General features: G+C 41.0%; 1 protein-coding gene across 21 annotated transcripts in view; it reads right to left on the bottom strand.

The window, feature by feature from the left end:
- IQCM (IQ motif containing M) overlaps positions 1 to 24266 on the bottom strand; it is a 370600-nt gene that overhangs the window by 264690 nt on the left and 81644 nt on the right. For all 21 annotated transcript variants that reach the window (XM_029076889.2, XM_029076891.2, XM_029076870.2 and 18 more), the window contains one exon: positions 6866 to 6924. In XM_029076889.2, coding sequence (XP_028932722.1) covers positions 6866 to 6924 — 59 coding nt within the window. The remainder of the gene's footprint in view (positions 1 to 6865; positions 6925 to 24266) is intronic.

The raw sequence follows: 24266 nt of genomic DNA, 5'->3' as shown, positions 1-24266 counted from the left end.
AGGCTACCTCTCGCCTCTCCAATCCATACTACCTATTGCTGCCGAATCATTTTTCTTAAAAACCGTTCAGTCCATACCTCCCCGCTCCCCAAAACCCTCTAATGGTTGCCCACCCACCTCCAAAACAAAGAGAAACTCTTTACCATAGGCTTTAAGGCACTTAAATCATCTCTCTTCCTCCCTCCATCTCTCCTACTACATCCCAAAGCACACACTCTGCTCCTCTAACCCCAGCCTACCTATACCTCAACCTCATCTATCTCACCACCAAAGCCTTTGCCCAAATTCTCACTCAAGCCTGGAACCTCCTCCCTCTTCATTGTTGACAGTTCACTAATCTTCCCTCCTTCAAAACTCCCCTAAAAATCACATCTCCTCCTAAAAACGCTTCACAGACTAAGCCCTGTATTTTCACCATTTTCCCTTTTTTGTTGACTGTGAATTTGGCTGCAAACCCCTTAAGCATTTTGATACTTACCCCAGCTCTACAACACTTATGTAAATGTTCTTATATTCTAATTTCCCTAATCCTAATCTATTTTAATGTCTGTCTCTCCGTGTAGCCTGTAAATTCCTTGGGGGCAGTAATCACATCTACCAACCCTGTTGTACTGTACTTCCCAAACTCTTACCACAGTGCTCTGCCCACAGTACACACTTGATAAATATCATAGTTTGACTGATATTAGTGTTTGTTCATCATGTGATGACTCCCTCATTTTAGATTGTCATAAAGAGGAGCGTTGGTGCATTTGACAGCAATTCCAGATTTTAAAGTTATACAATTAAATGAACTTTGAAGTTTGTGGTTTCTTCCCTTTGGGCAAGACCTACCTTAAGGTGAACTAATTTTAAAGTGATGGCATCCGCAAAATAGATTTACCCTAAATAGATTTAGAGAACATGGTTACTGCTTTTGTGACAGTTTTTAAAGATGGACTTTCAGGGATTCCTTCTATGAATGACAAAAGATTTAAAACTTTCTTTGTTGGGCCCCACTCTGTACAAGGAAAATATTGAACATTTCAGATCAGATGAATTAAACTGATAGGCCAAGCCAATGAAACAGACTCATCTCCAAATGAGTTAAGGACAGCCCATACTTGAACTTTAGTTTGGCTATGTTTAACATCTCATCTCTAATCCCCCACTCCAGTCCAATTGCAAGGACTTACCTCTACCCATCAGAAAAGAGCTAGGGCATTTGGAGCTGTCTCAGTAACAGAGTTTTATGCCTGTACTTCCTATGCATTTAATCATTCTATTTTATATTTGGGCAGATGTGATGGAATGCAAATCAGGTAATAATGTCGGACAGAAATGAAGCTTTGAAAAGCTTGCAGGCCTGAACAAGGGGACTTTAAAAGACATTCAAGGAATGTGGGGATGAAAACCAGCAAGATAGCACGAGATGGGTTGAAGGCTTCAGTTTTCTTGCAGGGGATATATGACAGTCAGTAAATGGTATGTTTTGAGTGCTTACTGTGTGCAAAGCACTATACTAAGTATTTGGGAAAGTACAATAGAATTTGTATACATGATCTTTGATCTCGAGGAGCTTACAATCTGTTGGAGGAGCTTATACCACTTTGTTATTAGAGCTGTTATGGAAGGAATGAGGTGGGAATCCAGCTTCGAAAAGATGATTAAAGAGGAATCCAGCCTGTTCTCTTTGGTTACCAGCCTCCCCATTATTTCTGGGAATTTATAATTATTTTTGAGGTTCTCTGGGTTTCGACCTTTTCCTTAACATGCTAAGGAGTGAGTCCCTCAAAGCCCTAAATGCTAGCAAATAGGAACAAGCAGCTTTATGAATTGCTTTTAACTATTCCAAGGATTTGGAACTCTGGAGATACATATATGGTGTAGACTATGAACTCTAAAATGTGGCCCTTCTGTCCTGCTTTAGAAAGTTACCTGAGAGGGCTGTCTGTTTTCCTTGGCTGGAGATAGACTGGCTTAAAAGGTGAAAGACAGACACTAAACTCTGAACCTATTTTCCACATCTACAAATTTAATCTTATGAATCAACAATAGAAAGTGCTCCCACCATGTATTAAAGACACATCACCTGCTCAGTACTATTTTACTGGGAAATCAGTCAGGCACTTTCTATAATGATTAGGTGTCTTAGAAGTTCAACAAAGGGAAGGATTATCACTGAAATCATATTAAACTGCTAAGGATTAACAGCATACTGCTGAAAGACATCAATAGAAAATAAGTGGTTTATTCATGAACTGCAATATGTACTCAGATGAAAATACACAAAAAGAAAGCTTATTATTGATGGTTTTGAAAAAACTTACAGAGCCTGGGAAAGAAAACAGCTTCAGCTGGACTTCAAGAAGGTTTGTTTACATAAAGCAATTCTTTGACAAAGGTTGAAGTGACAATTTTATAGCTAGATAGTGTGGGTGTAATAATTTGCATTTTGAATTTTCTCCTTCCTCATTTTTATTTTGCTTAGTGACTGAGAACCAGAAATGTCCATATGGGATAATGTCATTTTATTTTTCCTTAATGTTAAAATCTTTGATATTTGGTAGGAAAGATACTATATTACAACTCATGGAACTAAATCTTATCAAACATATGCAAGTTAGTCAGATGTCGAGAACTGTGGGCTGTTAAGAAAAGACTAGTTGGTCTCTCTTTCTAGTCAGAGTTCAGTCTTTAACATTTCCTGACAGAAAAGGCTGTAGTACAGTGATTCTACTTTTTCATCATAGCAACAAGACTTCTGGTCACAACCAACCATGGCATTTGCTGAACAACTGGCCTACGAAAACTTACAAGTGGTAAAGCACCAGACCAACAGGAGGTATTATTCCCAAACATAGGCCCTCGCACTGGATTTGAGATTCTGCACCATTAGGTTCTGTCACTGAATACTGCTCAGTATTATCTTTTTAAGGCAGCCGCATGAATAAATGATTGTGACAAGCACTCTTCCCACACTTCTCAGAATCTTCAAATCTCCTTATGATGAAACTCAGAACACAGCTTGGCAGATAAGAAGACCACACTAGAAAATGTCTCTTGAGAACTTGGGATTTATTTATGCCCAGACATCTGATTAGGTTGAGTTTTCCCTTTTTAGGAAGCTCCTCGAGATCAATGTCTAGTCTTGTATTTCCTCTGAAAAGATTACAGTTCCTGGCTAGCCCAGTGTTTGCCACAAATAAGACTCAATAAATACAGATTTACAACAATGAAGCAAATCATCGTTATTTCAAGTTTTTCTCATTTTTAGCAACAGAGAGAGATTATGACCGCACTCCCAATAGTGTGGATAGATATGGACAAAGTGATGTGCCTATCATTTAGCAGTTGACCTCCAAGTACATATTTCAAATTTTTGGTCTGTTCTCACTATCCCTTCCAACCTGTACATTCAACTCACCTTACCTTGAATTTTGTGGGAGGACCAGATTTGGCTGAGTCTGGAGTATCCATACAGGGGGAAGAGAACGTTGCTAAAAGTTTGATGTAAGCAAATGTCACCTTAATTCCTCAAATGGGAGAATAAAGCATCTTTATTACTGCCATCGTCTGACAATGACAATACTGTATACTGTGTGGCACTTTGCAATGCAAAACGTCAAGAGAAATTGACCGTTACCATACTGAAGGTGATTCATGACTGATGGAAGACCGTGATATACTAAGTCTCATTTGGACTGTAAATCAGCACAGGACGAGGTAGGATTTTTCTAGCAAAAGATTCTTCTTTTTTTGCCTAAATTAAATCTAGCCCCTGTTACTAAACAAATTCATCAACAGTGTGACCTAGTGGACCGGGCATAGGCCCTGGTGCCAGAGAACAAGGGTTATAATCCTGTCTCTGCCACCAGGAGACCTGTTGCATGACCTTGGGCAAGTCACTTAACTTCTCTGTGCTTCACTTTCCTCAGCTGTAAAATGGGGATTAACTACCTGTTCTTCCCCCTCGCATCATGAATTCTGTGTGAGTCACAGACTTTGTCTGACCGGATTATATTCTATCTACTCCAGTGTTTAGTTCAACGTTTGGCACACAATAAGCATTTAAATACCATAATTATTTACTAAATGTCTATTTTGTTCAGAACACCATACTTAGCACTTGGGTGAATGCAATGGAATTAATAGAAACAATGGCTGTTCTTAAGAATCGTACAATCTAGCTGGGAAGGCACTAAAATAAATGACAGATGGGGAACACTGATAAAAATACATCCAGCTCAGTCAAGCAATCAAGAGTATTCAGTGGGTGCCTAGATAAGTGCAGGGGACTATAAGGGCTTGCGAGAGTATATTTGAAATAGAAGACGATTCCCTGCCCTCAAAGAACTTAGAATCTATCAGGGAAGAAAGACACAAAATAAATTCCAGATAGGAAAAAGAAGAGAATGGAAAGATGATTATGTGGATGAGTAGGTGTTTAAATACTAGAACACATAATCTGTATGTTCAGAAGTACTATGGGGGGTTGTGTGTGCAATAAAACCCCCTGATTAATGGATAGAATTTTGAGTTTTCCCAATCTTCAACCCTGCCCTCTGACCTCACCATGGTCTTCAATAGCCCCATGGCAGTCCCTGGAATTCAGGGATCCCAGAAGCAGAGTGAGAGGAATGGCACAGAGCCCTGAGCCCTTCTAGGTCAACAGTTGCCAATCGGTTGACTTTCTCAGCCAATTGGCAGAGATGCAAGAGGTCACTTGCATTCAAACACTATACCTGTTCCCAAACTATCACGACTAGATTTATTGTTTGCTTCTTTGATCAAGTAGAAAAAGAGCTGGACACAACAGTGCCATTACATAATCATGTGAATTTAGGAATGGATTCCTTTTAAAGAAAGTGCTGGTTTTGATGCTGTCACCCTCAAGTAATGTGGGCCCAGAAGGTACATAGCACTATAGTAGACACTTGGAATGCCTGATTCCAGGGAAACCTAGAACTGAAAAATAATATGAAATTCCTCACTAACAAGAGCAACAAAGGACACATGTGAAAGAGTGGATTCCTGATTTTCTGGCAGTTTGCAGATGGGATGGATTGCTTTTTGAGCTGCTGCATTTTGAATTCATTTAAATTTTCACCAGTGAGAATGACACTATTTCAGATGTTCCCTGCTTAGCTTTCTTCTTTCCATTTCACTGTCCAGCTTCTACCCTTTCTGTCTCACCCTAGGATTTTCTATTTGGCTACTTAGATGACAAGATTGACAGGCTATTTGAGGGAACCATTCCAGACTTTTTAAGTACTAGAATTACTTGAGTGTTTGTTAATTTGCCTGGCAAACTTTCAAGTTACTTTTATCTAGTGATCATCAGGCAGCTAGCTGAATACAAACTCCAAACTCTAACTTCAGTCACTGTTTTTGATATGCAATGACATGCCAGCATATATGCAAGAATTATAAAACTAGGGGCTCATAAATTCATGAACAAAAAATGACTGAAGCAAAGTATGCCTTGAGAATTCCATTCTTTATACATGGGAGAGTGAATTCATATTCAAAAATGAAATATATGAGGCCCTAAATGCAGTAGAAATAGTGAATTTCTGGCACCAGTAGGCATGATGATGATGATGGCATTTGTTAAGTGCTTACTTTTGTCAAACACTATTCTAAGCGCTGGGGTAGATACAAGTTAATATGGTTGAACACAGTCCCTGTTCCACATGCGGCTCACAGTCTTAATCCCCATTTTACAGATGAGGGATCTGAAGCACAGAGAAGTGAAATGACTTGCCTAAGGTCACATTTCAGTCAAATGGGTAGAGCCAGGATTAGAACCCAGGTCTGCCTGACTCCCAGGTTCAGGCTCTATCCACTATGCCATGCTGCTTGTCCACACTGCATCATAATACAGTACTTTCTCTTAAGTGGGGAAGAGCAATTTCATTTTTTGGATGGACCCTGCATTACAACCCCAATTTATTTTTACTGAGATGACTGAATGCTTTTACTGGGAAAATAGTGTAATTACATGAAAAATCAGTTATCCCTCTGAAACAACTAGAGAAGCAGTGTGGCTCAGTGGAAAGAGCACGGGCTTGGGAGTCAGAGGTCATGGGTTTGAATCCTGGCTCCGCCACTTGTCAGCTGTGTGACTGTGGGCAAGTCACTTAACTTCTCTGTGCCTCAGTTATCTCATCTGTAAAATGGGGATTAAAACTGTGAACCTCATGTGGGGCAACCTGATTATGCTGTATCTACCCCAGCACTTAGAACAGTGCTCTGCACATAGTAAGCGCTTAACAAATGCCAATATTATTATTATTTTTTTTGCAGGAAACAGTGTAGCATGGCTCAGTGGAAAGAGCCCGGGCTTTGGAGTAGAGGTCATGGGTTCGAATCCCTGCTCTGCCACTTGTCAGCTGTGTGACTGTGGGCAAGTCACTTCACGTCTCTGTGCCTCAGTTCCCTCATCTGTAAAATGGGGATGAAGACTGTGAGCCTCACTTGGGACAACCTCATTCCCCTGTATCTACCCCAGCACTTAGAACAGTGCTCTGCACATAGTAAGTGCTTAACAAATACCAATATTATTATTATTATTAGCCTAGTGGAAATAATATGGACCTGAGAATCAGAGGACCTGGGTTCTAATCCTAGCTCTGCCATTAACCTGTTGTATGATAACAGGCAAGTCACTTACCTTCTCTCTGTCTCAGTTTCCTCATCTGTAAAACGGGGACTCAGGACAGCTCTCCCTCCTCCTTAGAATGTGAGCCCCATGTGGGTCAGGGATTGGGCAAACCTGATTACCTATTATCTACCCCAGCACTTATTAAAATTCTTGGAACTTAGTGCTTAACAAGTACAGTGATTATTATCATTACTACTATTATTATTATTACAGCAATACCTAGGTTTCTTCTCTTTTTTCTTGGAATCTGGCTTGTTTTCTCTCTTAGGTTTTGGGATCTGAAAAGAGAGAGAAAATTGTCAATAGAAATCAGAGAACCTCATTTCACTTTTTAAATCTAATCGGTTACACTTAGCTGAAGGAGCCCACCAAACAATGTCAGGTGGTGGCTATCAGGAACAGACTGGGAAGCAGAAACAGTAGCAGAGGGTGGGTGACATGACACAGCTGAAAATATTTGGATAGAGGGAACTTAAAAAGCCAGGGGTGGGAAGATGAATGAGAGCTCCAGCCACACCATGGAGTTTCTGAAGGAGTCAGACTCCACTGCCTTTTCCTGGCTCCCCGTAACCAAACCTTGCCTCCCTTTCCTCCCTAGAACCCCTTTCATTCATTCATTCAATAGTATTTATTGAGCGCTTACTATGTGCGGAGCACTGTACTAAGCGCTTGGAATGAACAAGTCGGCAACAGATAGAGACAGTCCCTGCCGTTTGACGGGCTTACAGTCTAATCGGGGAAGATGGACAGACAAGAACAATGGCAATAAATAGAGTCAAGGGGAGGAACATCTCGTAAAAACAATGGCAACTAAATAGAATCAAGGCGATGTACATTTCATTAACAAAATAAATAGGGTAATGAAAATATATACAGTTGAGCGGACGAGTACAGTGTTGAGGGGATGGGAAGGGAGAGGGGGAGGAGCAGAGGGAAAGGGGGGAAAAGAGGGTTTAGCTAAGGGGGGGTAGTAGAGGGAGTAGAAGGAGAAGAGGAGCTCAGTTTGGGAAGGCCTCTTGGAGGAGGTGAGTTTTAAGTAGGGTTTTGAAGAGGGGAAGAGAATCAGTTTGGCGGAGGTGAGGAGGGAGAGCGTTCCAGGACCGCGGGAGGACATGGCCCAGGGGTCGACGGCCGGATAGGCGAGACTGAGGGACGGTGAGGAGGTGGGCGGCGGAGGAGCGGAGCGTGCGGGGTGGGCGGTAGAAAGAGAGAAGGGAGGAGAGGTAGGAAGGGGCAAGGTGATGGAGAGCCTTGAAGCCTAGAGTGAGGAGTTTTTGTTTGGAGCGGAGGTTGATAGGCAACCACTGGAGTTGTTTAAGAAGGGGAGTGACATGCCCAGAGCGTTTCTGCAGGAAGATGAGCCGGGCAGCGGAGTGAAGAGTAGACTGGAGCGGGGCGAGAGAGGAGGAAGGGAGGTCAGAGAGAAGGCTGACACAGCAGTCTAGCCGGGATATAACGAGAGCCCGTAGCAGTAAGGTAGCCGTTTGGGTGGAGAGGAAAGGGCGGATCCTAGATCTCTTGCCAGTCCCTATTCTAGTCTAATGACAATTGTGATATTTGTTAAGTAGTTTACTCTGTGCCAAGCACTGTACTAATAGCTGGTGTAGATACTGGATAATTAGGTCGGGCACAGCCCATGGCCAACATGGGTCTCTCAGACTAAGGGATGCAAGCCCAGAGGTTTCTCATAACCAGCCAGCAACCCTATTACCTAGGAGATCCATTCCCAATGGAACCAGGATGCTATTCCACAGCACTGGGAATGCTGTTCTTAATCCTGGAAGGGACTGGCTTCCAAGCATGCCATTCACAGTTCGACTGGGATCTTAGAGTGTAGAGAGCTAGTAGAAGCACTGTATACGGACTCCATCACTGTCCCTTTCCTAGCCCCTAAAAGACCCACTAATTCCCAAGGTCCAAGAGCCTAAGTAGCCCAGGTCATGAGAAATTGAACAGCAGAGTGTCTGACTTTAATTACCAAGGCAGCTCATCATGGCTCCTCCTCCCCAAACCTCTTGTCCTCATGTAAGGTTTCTAACAGCAGCAGCTGTACAAGTTTGTTCAATCATTCAGTTGTATTTATCGAGTGTTTACTGTGTGCAGAGCACTTTACTAACTTCTTGAGAAAGTGAAACACAAAAATAAATGGTGACATTCCCAGCTTACAACACTGCTTGGCATTAGGAGCTTTTAAGCAAGCACGCAGACAAAAAGAAAAAAGAAGTATCCGGTGCCCCAAACCCTAGACTTATTTTAGAACATTTCTGGCACCAGAGAGTGTAGAGGTCCACTCCTTCCTGGTTGCAGGGGTACAGAGTTGAGCATGAGATCCAGAAAGAACTTAAAACAGCAGGCCCATTCCAGCAAGCATAGCCAGTCAAATGCTTTCCAATTATCCCTTTCTAGAACAACTAATTAGAAAATATGCATAATATAATGAATATTAAGCTACACGGTACTTTGTAAATTGAAGCATTTAAACGGAGAATCACATCCTCTTTCCTTTAGAGGAGATTGCTTTCCACAATACTTTCCCAAAAATAAAATCCCTGACATATGGTAACATCATTCAGAACAATTTTTGAGATTAATGATTAATCTTTGACCTAAAGAGCAGCTAGAATGCAGTAATGGCCTTGAGAACTGGAATATATCATCTTTCAAATATTTTGTACTTTAATTCTGAAGAAGCCTGAGGTTATGTTTCTACCTCCATAAGGAATGTCCTACAAAGGGGTAGAGTTTCGACAACCCGTAACTGAAAGCTATTATTGAATTCTATAGGGTAAATGCCATGTAACACTGAATTGCTAATTCCAAAGGTGTGGTTAACTCTTAGTTATCCAGGAATAGATTACCCATGTAAGCCTGGTTTCCTGCCAATTTTCTATCATCCAAAATCCACAACTGTGCACCTCTATTTCCCAATCCATTCATTCATTCATTCAATAGTATTTATTGAGCACTTACTATGTGCAGAGCACTGCACTAAGCGCTTGGGATGAACAAGTCGGCAACAGATAGAGACAGTCCCTGCCGTTTGACGGGCTTACGGTCTAATCGGGGGAGATGGACAGACAAGAACAGTGGCAATAAATAGAGTCAAGGGGAAGAACATCTCGTAAAAACAATGGCAACTAAATAGAATCGAGGCGATGTACAATTCATTAACAAAATGAATAGGGTAATGGACATATATATAGTTGAGCGGACGAGTACAGTGCTGTGGGGATGGGAAGGGAGAGGTGGAGGAGCAGAGGGAAAAGGGGAAAATGAGGGTTTAGCTGCGGAGAGGTAAAGGGTGGGTGGCAGAGGGAGTAGAGGGAGAAGAGGAGCTCAGTCTGGGAAGGCCTCTTGGAGGAGGTGAGTTTTAAGTAGGGTTTTGAAGAGGGGAAGAGAATCAGTTTGGCAGAGGTGAGGAGGGAGGGCATTCCAGGACCGCGAGAGGACGTGGCCCGGGGGTCGACGGCGGATAGGCGAGACTGAGGGACGGTAAGGAGGTGGGCGGCGGAGGAGCGGAGCATGCGCGGTGGGTGGTAGAAAGAGAGGAGGGAGGAGAGGTAGGAAGGGGCAAGGTGATGTAGAGCCTTGAAGCCTAGATTGAGGAGTTTTTGTTTGGAGCAGAGGTCGATAGGCAACCACTGGAGTTGTTTAAGAAGGGGAGTGACATGCCCAGATCGTTTCTGCAGGAAGATGAGCCGGGCAGCAGAGTGAAGAATAGACTGGAGCGGGGCGAGAGAGGAGGAAGGGAGGTCAGAGGGAAGGCTGACACAGTAGTCTAGCCGGGTTATAACGAGAGCCTGTAGCAGTAAGGTAGCCGTCCAGCAGATAGCCAAGTCCTTCCATTCATTCAATAGTATTTACTGAGCGCTTACTATGTGCAGAGCACTGTACTAAGCACTTGGAATGTACAAATCAGTAACAGATACAGTCCCTGCCCTTTGATGGGCTTACAGTCTTCCACTCCATCAAACCCGATGTTCCCATCCCAATATGCCTTACTACATCTCCACTGGAACAGCAGCAGCAACAGCAGCAGCATATCGCCTCCAAAAATTATAAGACGTCAAAAAGGCCACAGCTATGGTGGCTAACGTGGCAGTTGGTCTCTGAGCCAAGAGATGCCTGAAAGTCTACACTTCTAGCCACAGCATCCTGCAATTTTTAATTTGCATTCACACCTATCCTTGCCTTAGTTTTATTCTGTCTTCTAGTTCCTTACCTATCACTATGTTATTGGCTAGTATGATGCCCAGGTAACACATTCCTGTGTCAGCATTCAGTTCTGTGTTGCCAATACACATTTTTGTTGGGTGCTAGTGCAAGCTGATTTATCACCTCTGTTCTCTTTGACATTTCTCTACTACACTGATGAAGATACCTGGGAGTTGGCTAGAGAAAACTGAATCCTGAAAATCAAAATGCCTTTTGTAAAACTTGAAGTTCTTATATTTTCTCTTATTTCCTGCTTGGCTAGATATGAACTGGTGGCATGTTGTGTGTCAAGCAACATATTTTTACAAATATGTCCTTTAGAGTTTACTTTCTTGGAATTCTGTCAATGCCTCCATTTTTCTCTTGTCAAATAAAGAAAGTTGCAAACCCAGGATGGTTGATTGGTGGAGTGGTGGAAGTTGGAGATATACCTGTTTATTGTGCTTCTAATCATTTTTAAATAGGCTTATATTGGTCCTTTTTTTGGCGGTGGGATGCATTAATGCTGTCTACATTATTCTCTATTAAAAACTCTACTTCACCTAGTCTAATTTTGCTTAACACTATTTTCAAAGAACTAATTAAGCAGACTAACTTGGGTACAGCAGCATTTAGTCGCCAGTCTTAAATGGGGAAAAGTAAAATAAGTCTTTACTTATAAAAATTCTATTTGATCCAAATTAAATGCATTCTTTTGTCAGGTATATTCTATTTTGAGAAGATTTCCAGCCATCACCTCCTTGGAGATTTACAATAGCCCTACCTAGATGGGTGATTCCCTGCCATTTACTAAGAAATAAGACATGATATGTGAGATCATAGGACATTAAAAAGGATTTGGTAAAAGTGTGATGGCACCTTTAATGTCCTCTCCAGGTCCAAGTAAACAAAGTGTTTCAGATCAAGTAATAAAGAGTACTTCAAAATTCTCAATTTTGTAGAAACCACCTTAATGACTACTCATCTATGCAAACTCTCGTAACTCTGTGTAAGACATCAGTACCTTTCTCTCATCTTTACACAACAATGGCAACCTCTAAAATGTGGCTTTCTTAAATCCTACATTTCCTGATACCAAAAGATTCAGAGTGATGTGACTTGTTTCTTTTTTTAATGGTATTTATTAAACACTTACTACGTGCCAGGCACTGTAATAATTGCTAAGGTTGATAGCATGGTCCGAGGAAAGAAGGTTTGGAGGGTCTCTATACTAGTAAGACTTATCAGACATCAGAGAAGGTCTCTGTGGTCCCAAATGAGTCCTAGTCATAAAAAAATGACTGGCTCTCTCACAGTGGAAGGGTTAGTTCCTCACACCAGGAATTTGTGATCAGCAGATACAGTTCATACAGAATCAATGCTCAATCAGCCCGAAAGCAATTCTTAAGTGATACACATAAAAGGTGCAAAACTGACTTGGGGGTGGGGAGGGCACGGAAGGGGTCGAAAGGGAAGGAGTCGACAGGTAGGGGGTCGACAAGGTAGGGGGTCAACAAGGGAGGGAGACTTAGAACACAGGAAACAATGAAATGTTCGGACCAAAGCAACTAAATTGCTGAACTGTGCAGATCCATCACAATAAGTAGGGTGGATAAAATCTCATTTCACCCTGTGATTAATGAGCAAACAGAAGGTGCTGCTTCAAGGGAGAAGGCTTTCATGGTAAAATGAAATTCTCCTTTGCTATACCTGATTACCCCTCCTTTCCCTTTTCCTGCTGGCCTTCGGTGTATTTTCCTGATATTGTTCTAATAGTAGGGTGATCCGGACTTCAGATACCCGATCAATTCCTCTCCTCTGATGCCCCTGGTTCCTTCTTGCCATCTTCAAAAAAATCCATCGTGAAACATATTACTGGGTCTGAAATTACTTGCACTATAGGCCTGGATCACACTACTGGTGCATTCGGAGAGAGCCAGATCAGCGAAATGCACTCAGGTTCCCATTTCATGTGCTCCTGCTGTCTTAGAAATAGCCCACCAGAGGCCCAGCAGCAACCCAGCTGGAGTGAGGAGAGGGTTTGAAGGAGAAAGAAAAGAGGAGAGAGAGGCATTGTGTGGCCATTCTGAGTCTTGCCCTGATAGATGTGACAGAAGTGTCACGGACACAGTCTTAATCCCCATTTTACAGATCAATCAGTCATTATTCACTGAGTGCTTCCTGTGTGTAGAGCACTGTACTAAGTGTTTGATAACAGGTAGAGAAAAGTTAAGTGACTTGCCCAAGATCACACATTATAGACTGTAAGCTCCTAGTGGGCATTATGTCAACCAACTTTGTTCTACTGTACTTTCCCAAGTGCTTAATACAGTGCTCTGCACCCAGTAAGCACTCAGTAAATACCACTGATGGGAGGACTGTCAATCTTCAGATGATTTTCCTATTTCATTTAAATAGTAAATGTAATAGCAGTCTATTCAGTCCAGTTCAAAGTTGCTTGAAAACTTAACAGTTGCCATGTGTTTGTTCCAACCTACTTAATCAACTTTTCCATTTTTTAAATTCCATCTCAGTACCACAGCTTCGACCATCCCCACCATTTGATTACAGCTGGTACATAGCTGCATATCCATCTGCAGCTCTTCTCAACAGCAGCGTTCCTGCAGCTATTTGCTCTATCAATTTCCTTTGCCTTCCAAATCTCATCTTAAAATATATCATTTATTCCCTTTGCCAATGCTCCTAATTTATCTCCCAGCCTAATAAATTCTTGCATTGATTAACCATATGCCTTTAAACAGTCTAAAACTCGTTTTCTTCATTTTTGCATGAAAATATTAAGGATATTTCTCCAATACTACTTTTGGAAATATAGTAGAAATTTAAATGAAAATATATGGGGAACCCAAGTAATGGACTGCAAAAAACAGGTGAGTTTTTAATAAATGATACACCATAAATGATACAGCTATATCATGTCATCAGTGAAGAAGCTCACAGGCATACACCTCTAAAGGGGAACTAAATTTCCTAGCTAAAAATAGGTAACTGTGAAAGAAAAACTATTAACAGCATATACATATACATTTATAAATTACACACTAAAACAGCTGAGATAAACTGAAAGAACTTTCTGACAAGACCATGATTCGGAGCTTTGTGTTTTTCCTGCATTCATTCAATAATATTTATTGAGCACTTACTATGTGCAGAGCACTGTACTAAGCGCTTGGAATGTACAATGCGGCAACATATAGAGACAATCCCTGCCCAATGACGAGCTCACAGTTTAAACGGGGGAGACAGAGAATCAAAACAGAACAAAACAAAAACAGCAACAAGATAAACAGAATCAAGGAGATGTACACCTCTAACAAATAGGATAATAAATAATATATACAAATGAGCACAGTGCTGAGGGGAGGGGGGGAAGAGCAGAGGGTAGGAGAGAGGGGGAGGAAGGGGGGTAGAGGGAAAGGGGGGCTCAGTCTGGGAAGGCCTCCTGGAGGAGATGAGCTCTAAGTAGGGCTTTGAAGAGGGGAAGAGAGTTTGGCGGAGGTGAGGAGGGAGGGCATTCCAGGACAGCGGGAGGACGTGGGCCAGGGGTAGACGGCGGGATAGGCGTGAATGAGGGACCATGAGGAGGTGAGCGGCAGAGGAGCGGAGTGTACGGGGTGGGCAGTAGAAAGGGAAAAGAGAGGTGAGGTAGAAGGGGGTAAGGTGATGGAAAGCTCCTCCAAAAATCAACTATGTCATCAACACCTTCTGTGAAATTGAGTACATTGGGCATTCTTTACGTAGCTTCTGGTGTTAAAGGTGATCTAACTACAAAAAAAGGGATGTGATATTACACCATAGGAGTGGAACATACCCTGGGCTAATGGTAAAGCCAATTCTCAGTTATCTTTGGTAGTAAGTGTAATGGAAAGTGTGGATAAATGAAATTCCCACAAAACTCTGCATTTTTGCAATTTCTATAAACTTAGATTATCCACTGTGGCTATCTGTATGGTGAATCAATCATGCAAATTTTTCCAGAAAAACGGCTTCAATTTATTGAATCTATTTGCACAATACAATTGTACTAAAGGAAGGAGATGAATGTGTAAGCACTTTGCAAATGAAAACTTCCTTAAAAGTTTTTCTATGAAATAAGTTATTGGGGACACTAGGAATTTGCATTCAAGGAAATTCCTTCTTTCCCACTTATATATTTTCCTTAAAAAGCCCACAGGGAAAATTTCCTTCAACCTGAACATCTAAAATAAAGTGCCAGGTGCACACTCTCCATCATTTTCTTGTCTTCAAACAATTGAATAGAGAAGTGCTCTCAAACATTAATTACAAGGTATCAGAGAAAAAATAATGAGAAATTTCTGGCATAATATTAGGAGCTCATTGAAAATAACGGGGGCTTTTAAGTGGGATATTGACAAAAACTGAAAGCTGGTATTTTTTTTTCAGACTACACTTCAATTGGCCCCATAAACACATGTTTGTTCAGCTGGAACTTCAGCATTCTAGACTTTTGGAATCAGAAAACCTTTTTCTGTTCCTAGAACTGCAAGCATTTTTCCACTAAAGTTTTCTTCAGAAGCAGCTGGATTCTCTAGTTCACTGTTTTTCCCAATATCCCTCAGACTTCTTTATTCCAACTGATCATCAACACAACTACGCTCTCTCTCTCCAGGGCTACTTTAACCTTGTCTTGGCAGATTTCTCTTCAGCATTTGCTTCCTCAAATTGCTATTACTAAGATAATCTTCCTCACCAACTACTTTGATCATAGCATCTTGACCTATGGAGAGCTTCCCATAGAGCTCTGCAATGAGAGCTAACTCTCTCACCTTCAATTTCAAGGTCTTCTGTTGGGTTTTGCTCATCTTTCCCCTATTTCTCTGCCCCTTAAACTCTCAGCAGAGAGCATCAGCAGTTACCCGGTACTGTCAAGGACACCCCACTGGGAAGCTACCATCGATGGTAGCATGGCCTCCAACTTTAATATTGTCAGGATCAATGTGGGAGGCATAAGAGGGCTCCAGGAAAGCCAGCTCTGTCCACCGACTCCTTTAGTGGTGGAGATCAGATGAGATGAGGGGACGTAGAACTGAACTGAGATCACTTCAAGGCTTCTCTGACCAAACGATGTGAGCCTCTGGGACCGGAACCAATCTAGGAAACCAGGGTAGATCCAGTCTGGAAAGCAGCCAGCTAGAAACTCCAATGGGTGTCTTGCACAAAATACAGTATTTTATGCTAAAATGTAAATCAACATGTTATTTTTGTGGCAAAACCCAGGCAAACAGCATATACCTAACACTCAGTATGTAACCATGATTCCTCTAATCATATTCAGCCTCCTGCATTCATGTATTGGATGCTTACACATTTTCAGACCTGTAACCCTGAAGACAAAACCAGATTGGGTCTTTGATTTTTTCTCAGCTATCTGTGATGCATACAAAGTTACGGATTTCACATCTCATGTGCTCTCTCTTCCCCCCTTTCCTGATACCCTTCCTAATCCTCAAGAATTATGAGCAGAGGGTTAAGAAGGAGATCAGCCATTAGAGACCTGTTAACCCGGGAACAAAGAATGGACTGAACTCAAAAAGAAGTGCAGAAATAAGAGTAAGAGTAGAGCAAGGAATAATAAGGACCTGGATTCCAATCCCACTCTACCACTTATCTGCTGTGTGACCCTAGGTAAATCACTTCACTTTTCTGTGCCTTACTTATCTCACCTGCAAAATAGAGATTAAGACTGTGATCCTAATATGAGACGGAATATGTCTGACCCAATTACCGTGTATCTACCCCAGCATTTAGAATAGTGCCTAGCACAGAGTAAGCACTTAACAAATACTGTAATTCTGATTATTCTATGACTGTCTTTCTCTTTGGCCCTGAACTTTACAAATACCACAATTATTATTAGCAGTAATACAAAAGAAGGATTAAAGATCGATACCTTCATGCATGGGAAACAGACACAATTACAGATAAGGGCTAGAATTAGGGTGTAAAATATGTACCTACAAGCTATAGTGAGGTGTGAATACTCAGGTTTAGGTGGTGGGGATGTACTGAACTGTACCTGAGTCAGAAGATAGGAGAGAGGAATCAGAGAAGGCCTCCTTAAGGAGATGTGTTTTCAGAAGAAATGTGTAGGCGGGGAGGGCAGTGGCCTGTTGAATGTGAAGGAAAGGGAGTTCAAGGCAGAAGGAAGGGTGTGAGAAAGGTTGGTGGAACGAAGCACATTGAGTAGATTAGCTTAAGAGGAATGATGATTTGAGCTGGAGTGTAATGGGAGAAGTAAGAGGATAAGTAGTGCAGGTAAAAGTTATTGAGTGTTTTAAAGCTCGTGGTCAAATGTTTCTGATTTATACAAAGAGGAGTGGCAGACCACTGGAGGTTTGAGAGTAGCGAGAAATGTAGAGAATGATGTTTTATAGAAATAATCTGGGTGATCAAATGAAATATTGATTTAATAGAGGAGAGGCTCGAAACAGAGAAGTTAGCAAGGAAATTGATGCAGCAGTTGAGTCAAGATGACAAGTTGCTGCAATAGCATGATGATAATTAGGATGGAGAAGGGGTCAGTTCTGGAAATATTATGGGCAGATTTGGCAAGAGACTACGTTAATTAAAAGAGAGGGAGTGGTGAAGGGTAAAACCAAGGTTAGGGCTACCGAGATGGGAATGATGGTAGAGTTGTCAGCTTGATTGGAGGAGAGGAAAGATGAGGAATTCAGTTAGGGACATTTTGAGCTTGAAGTGCCAATGAGAAATCCGTTAGAGATATCCTGGAGGCAGGAGGAGATGTGAGATTGCAGAAAAGGAGAGAAACCAGGGCTACTGATGTAGATTTGGAAGTCATCAATGTAGAGACACGAGTTGAAGCTGTGGGAAGGATAAGCTCCCTAAGGGAGTGAGCATAAATTGAGAAATGAAAGAGCCCCAGAATTGAGGCGAAAGAGACACCCACAGTTGGGAGTAGGGGACAGAGAGTCAGCCAGCCAAGGAGACTGAGAAGAGACTGCCAGAGAGGTAGGAGGAGAATCAGGAAAGGACTGTGTCAGAAAAATCAGGGTGGGGGTTTCAAAGTATATTTTAAAGCAGTTGCCTACTATCTGTTGATTCCCTGGACAATAAATCATAAGCAAACATATTTGTCTCATACTATGCAATTCCAGTATTGCCATTATTTTTAAGCAAATCTTACTTTTCAGTACTGCAGTTTCTTACAAGAGTTGAACAAATCTTCATTACAATAACAAGTTAGCCTGTGTGTGTGTGTTGAATTTGGCCAGACTCTCCTTCCATTTTAAAATTTAATGAATCCATTTGACTTCTTTTTCTTTCTAATCATTTTCAAAGAGCAGATTAAAGTAATTCTAAAATCAACACAATAACAGCATTTCCTATATGTAGCCATAAGCCTGCCTACAGGCACTTTCTATGTATGCTTATTGTTACTATTGAGGCTTAATTCATATTCAACATCTACATCTGATACATTTTGTTTTATGAAAACAAGCTAATTAAGGCTGTACCTTCCCTAGTTCATAAATTTCTTCCAAAGAACATTAAAGGGAAGTCAAGTGAGACATGTTCAGTAACAGATGTTTGGCTTTTTAGCTGCCTTTTCAATGTGTTCTCTCATTACTTTTAAGGAAATTTCGCTAATTTTCCCTTTCACCAGACACCAACCGCACCTAGAAGAAAAATTCCCTAGTGTGAGCACTTTCTGTTTAATAGCTGTGCCAGGAATCAGATCAACACTGCTTCCATGACTGCCTTCAACTCTTTCTTTTTTTCAGTTAGTGTTCAGCTGAATTATTCTTCCAGATTATCACAAGGGGCAATGAGGCTAGTCTACCAGCTTCTAGGGAAATATTTAAACACCCTCTAATAATGTTTAATAGCGATGGACATGATTCTCTTCACAAAATTTCTCCCTGCCATGATGAAACACTCTGAAGATAAGGACATAGGTGGCTGAGATATTTTGATCTAATCCTTATTTACCCAAAGTACTAAAGTATCTCAAAGCAGTCACAAATCGGAAATGACTAAAGTGTCTGCAAAACTGAAATGAAGACATTTGGCAGATTTTTGTGGAAAAAAAAAATCTCAGAACAAATTAAAATTAGAAATAATAATGAAAAGATTTTGTTCGCTAGCTTCATCTGTCCTCACGGGCTAGGAATTTTAGAGTGAAAAGACCTCAAGCCTGACTGAACAACAAATAAAAAGATACAAGGTAGAGAAAAGAATATGAAATTGGAACTCTCAAACAGAAGGAAATCTCCATAGATCCTAGCTCTACATATTTCTCCAGTACTGTACGCACGAGGGTCAATAGTACCAGCTTGGCCAAAGCAGTTCCAGAATTTTGTAGGCTAAGATAACTTCAGAAAAACATATAAAAGTTCCCAGAATTGGGAATTTTCTGATTAAACTGATCAACCTATCTTGCCAAGACTTTCACTGCTCTTGCTTGCTTTAAATAGCTACATTTTCACACTCTGGCCAGAGAGCATGCTCTGTACCTGTTCAGTTTAGTGTCAAAAATTATTATGGTCAGTCTAACTATACATGGAAATTGTTAAGAGGCTAACAAAAGATTCAGTTTGGTTTATCTAATAATCTTCCTTCACATATCAAATTTACCCACAATTTACTTAACCCGAATATAAGCTTTTGTGAATGGAAGTTTAAGGAATAGCTGGTTTTTGTTTTATATAGTTTTTCCAAAAGGTTTTTATGTAAACAAAACTCAATTTCCACACCCAAGAGAGATATGAAGTGATCACGGACATTTTTTAAAACCTGATAAGACCATATTGGAGGGCTTATGTGTTTTTCACTCTTTTCTTGGGATAAGGTGTTTCTTCTGAATTGTCTCTTGAAATATAAACCTGCTTATTGGCAACCCAATACACAATCGTTTTGTGTCGAGGGATGTTCTTTTATTTCCTGTAACAAGATGATGCAAATTCTTTCCATCCAACCGTAAGAGGAGAATTAATGCACGGTACCAAGCCCACGGAAGTGATGGCTCCCCTCGTTCCTATGAAGTTGGTATCTAGGGTAGTCATCTGCTGAAACTCGACAGTAAATTCAAGAAAAACAAAAGGAAACTCTCCCTCATTTAATAAGTGATAAGCATGTGGAATTGATCACCACAGGGAAATTCCATTAAGAAATTCATGATTGGCTGTTAGAGGTCCTATTAGAGGTGAAAATTGAGGACATCTGTGAGAATGGATGTCAAGGAAGGCAACTACCATAGTCCCATAGTTAGGTGGGATAATCATGAATTTTGGCACTCATTCTGACAGCCATAAAGCCTCTAGCAGGACCGGGATTCATTCATTCATTCCATAGTATTTATTGAGCGCTTACTATGTGCACAGAACTGTACTAAGCACTTGGAATGGACAATTCAGCAACAGACAGAGACAATCCCTACCCAATGATGGGCTCACAGTCTAACTGGGGGAGACGGACGGCAGAGCAAAACAGAACGAAAACAAGACCACATTATCACAATAAATAGAATCAAGGGGATGTACACCTCATTACAAAATAAATAGGGTAATAAATAATATATGCAAATGAGCACAGTGCTGAGGGGAAGGGAGAGGGGGAGGAGCAGAAGATGGGGTTGGGGGGAGGGTAAGGGGAGCAGAGGGGAAGAAGGAAGGGGAGGAGCAGAGGGCAGAGGGGGAACAGAGGAAAAAGGGGGGAGCTCAGTCTGAGAAGGCCTCTTGGAGGAGGTGAGCTCTCAGTAGGGATGACAGCAGGAGCTTGCAACCATAATGGCGATTTGGCAACAGGAAGATAGAAGAGTGAGGGATAGGCTGCCCACTCTCATCTAAAGCAGGTACCACCACCAAATTGGCTGCTTCCCACTGATTCAGTAAAGGTTGAAAGATATATTCCTATGGATAATTTTATCATGTATATCTTTTTCCTTCTCCTCCCACCTGTAATTTATTTTAGTGTCTTTCTCCTTCACTAGATTGTAAGCTTCTTGAGGGTGGGAATGATGACTTCTAATTCTACTGTACTCCGCTAAGAGTTTAGTACCGTGTTCTGGACATAGTAGGTGCTCGATAAATACTATTTATAGGTTGACTAATTCGCAGGCCATACATATCAGGAAGATTTCCAATGTGGTTATCTAATGTACTTTCAGCTGGATGGAAAACAACCAGGATGCATACCGCAAATGGCAGCTGCAGCAGAGGGAGCAGAAACAGAGACAAGAGTAAGCACCATGGCCTAGTGGAAAATGTCTAAACCTGGAATTCAGAGGACCTGGGTTCTAATCCTGCCTCTGTCAGTTGTCTGCTCTGTGAACTTGGGCAAGTCACTTAACTTCTCTGTGCATCACTTTCCTCATCTGTAAAATGGGAATTCAATAGCTTCTCTCCCTCCTACTTACACTGTGAACTCCATATAAGACAGGGACTGTGTATGACTTGGTTAACTTGCATCTACCCCAGTGTTTAGAACAGTGCTTGGCAAATAGTAAAAGCTTAACAAATGCCATTAAAAAAAACAAAAACAGAAGCTGGATAAGCATGATGTGAATACGACACTCTGTGGTCAGCATCACACGACTGCTCCGCGTGGCTCAGTGGAAAGAGCCCGGGCTTGGGAGACGGAGGTTGTGGGTTCTAATCCCGGCTCCACTGCTTGCCAGCTGTGTGACTTTGGGCAAGTCACTTCACTTCTCAGTGCCTCAGTTACCTCATCTGTAAAATGGGGATTAAAACTGTGAGCCCCACGTGGGACAACCTGATCACCTTGCATCCCCCCAGTGCTTAGAACAGTGCTTTGCATATAATAAGTGCTTAACAAATACCACCATTATTATTATTTACAATAATAATTTTACAATGTGCAGAGCAGTGTATCCAGTACAATACAATAGAGTTGATAGATATGTTCCCTTGCTCACAAGCAGTTCAGATTGCCCCATTACCATGATGAACATTTTAAACACATGGCGTTTCCCCAAGCTTTTTCTGTTGCTACTTTGAAGAAAGAACACTCATCTGTTATGCTGTATGCTCTTTGCAGGCAGGGAACATGTCTGCCCAATCTATTGTACTGTACTCACCCCAGTGCTAGTACAGTGCTCTGTATATAGTAGTACTCAGTAAATACAATTGATTGATAGACCACGGTCTGCACAGTACGACATGTCTCAGATTCTTTTATGTGTTGAAAACTATCACCAGTGCATATTTCTAGGTTTTTAGAGTGGCCTTAAGCACAGTATAATAAAGAGGACATGGCTTTTGCAGCTTAACAAATTACAGATGTCATCATGAAATTTTTGTTTACCAGGAGAGTGGTTTCAAAATCTTGGGGAATTTTCTCTAGGAAGACAAAGCTGCTTGGGAATCTTACATGGCTGATACCTGAATCTATAGCTATCACCCAGTTATTGTTAGATTTGATGCCACATTATTAGATCCATTCCTCTATACTACTAGTATGACATTACGCTTCATACTCTTCATTGACATTTACCCAATATATTTTTCCAAGCCCTAATTGAGGGTGCAACCATTTTAAACTAGTCATCTGAGAGTTTCTTATGGATAATAATAATTATAATAATAATTACGGTATTTGTTATGCACTGTGTGCCAGACACTGTACTAAGCACCGGGGTGGGTACAAGCAATTTGGGTTGGAAGCAGTCCTTTGTCCTACATGGGGCTCACCGTCTCAATCCACATTTTACAGATAAGGTCACTGAGGCACAGAAAAATTAAATGACTTGACCAAGGTCACACAGCAGACAAGTGGTGGAGCCGGGATTAGAACTCACGACCTTCTGACTCTCAGGCCCATGCTCTATCCACTACACCACGCTGCTTCCCAAGAGTCTAAAGCATTGTCAATAGCTCCCATGACAATTATTAAGCATTTGCTGCAGAGTGGACTCACGGGAAGGGCAGGGCTCTGGGAATCAGAAGACCTGGTTTCTGGACCCAGTTCTGGTCTTCTATGTGACCTCAGGCAAGTCACAACCTCAATGAACCTGAGTTCGCTCATCCACAGAATGGTTATAATAATGCCCACCTCTTCCTTAACTCACAGGGATGTAATGAGGACAAAATGAGATGAGTGGAAAGATTATAAAAATCATACAAATTCAAGATATAAAATAAGCTCCATCCAAACTCTTTCCTCAAACATTTGGTTATAGATATTTTTAAGTGTACAATGAAGAAGCAGAATGACCTAGTGGAAGGAGAATTGACATAGAAGTCAGAAGACCTGAATTCTTATCCCAGTTCTGCCACTTGCCTGTTGTGTAATTTTGGGCAAGTCACATATTCTATGTGCCTCATTTTTCTCATCTCTAAAATGGGGATTAAATACCTTTCTCCTTCCTAGACTATGGGCCCCATGTGGGACAGGGACTGACTGGCCTGATTAATTTGTACCTACACCAGCACTTAGAAGGGTGTTTGACACATAGTAAGTATCTCACTAATACCATTATAAGTGTTGACAACTGATGATGTCTGGTCACACATCTTGCCCCTTCTCAATTTTAAATTCCTTGAGGATAGGGGCTGAATCTTCTCTGGGTTCTGTAACTATCGACTCCATACCACCAAGTATGATCCCAGATACCCTGTGAAAAATTAGTAAATTTTGGCTGAGGATGATTATTGAGATTTACTGATGCAAAAACCTGTCCAACATACATATCATATCTGGGTTATTATGCCCCTGGTGTTGGTTTGCCCTATTTTAAGACTAATCATTTTTAAAAAGCACATTACAGGTAAAGTGACATTAAAAAAGGCAATTAGATATAGAACTTTTTATCTATTCCCAAGTGTGTTACTGATATTAGCAAAGTACTAATTACTCTATAGCCAAAGTAAAGGATGAATACTGATGAATTTCTATTTTTATAAATTATCCAGATGAATAAAAATTATCTAAAATTTGCTGAAACACTTAATATTGATTCAGAAACCTGGGAAAGTTTTTGAAAAGTACTCAGGGAGTGGAAACAAACTACACTTTTACCTACTAATTAATAATCCAATAGAAGGAAGAAATGTGATCTAAAATCATTCATCACCTTGGATGCAGAATGTATTTAATTTTTAAAATCATTCAAAAATGGAAATATGACATATCTTATGAGAATACATGCCAAATAGTGTAGCTTCAAATTACATAAATACAATGATATCTTTCTTAATATGGTATCTTTGCAGTGAAGTGGTTTATTTGTTGAGAGTCAAGTGAGAGAGGAAGTAGGCTAGATTTTAATACAGTTAGAAGTCCAAATGTCTAGAAATGTGAAAAGGAATGGTGGAATGTTTTCGATTTTATTTTTAAAACTTTTAAAACATAAAGCACTCTTGTCAAACAATGCCTGCACCAAAGTTTAATTTTTCAAGAACAGTCG

This window comes from Ornithorhynchus anatinus, chromosome 12 (assembly GCF_004115215.2).
Source record: "Ornithorhynchus anatinus isolate Pmale09 chromosome 12, mOrnAna1.pri.v4, whole genome shotgun sequence".
Taxonomy (NCBI): Eukaryota; Metazoa; Chordata; class Mammalia; order Monotremata; family Ornithorhynchidae; genus Ornithorhynchus; species Ornithorhynchus anatinus.
Note: the sequence above shows the minus strand (reverse complement) of the source record. Positions and strands in the feature narration are given on the sequence as shown.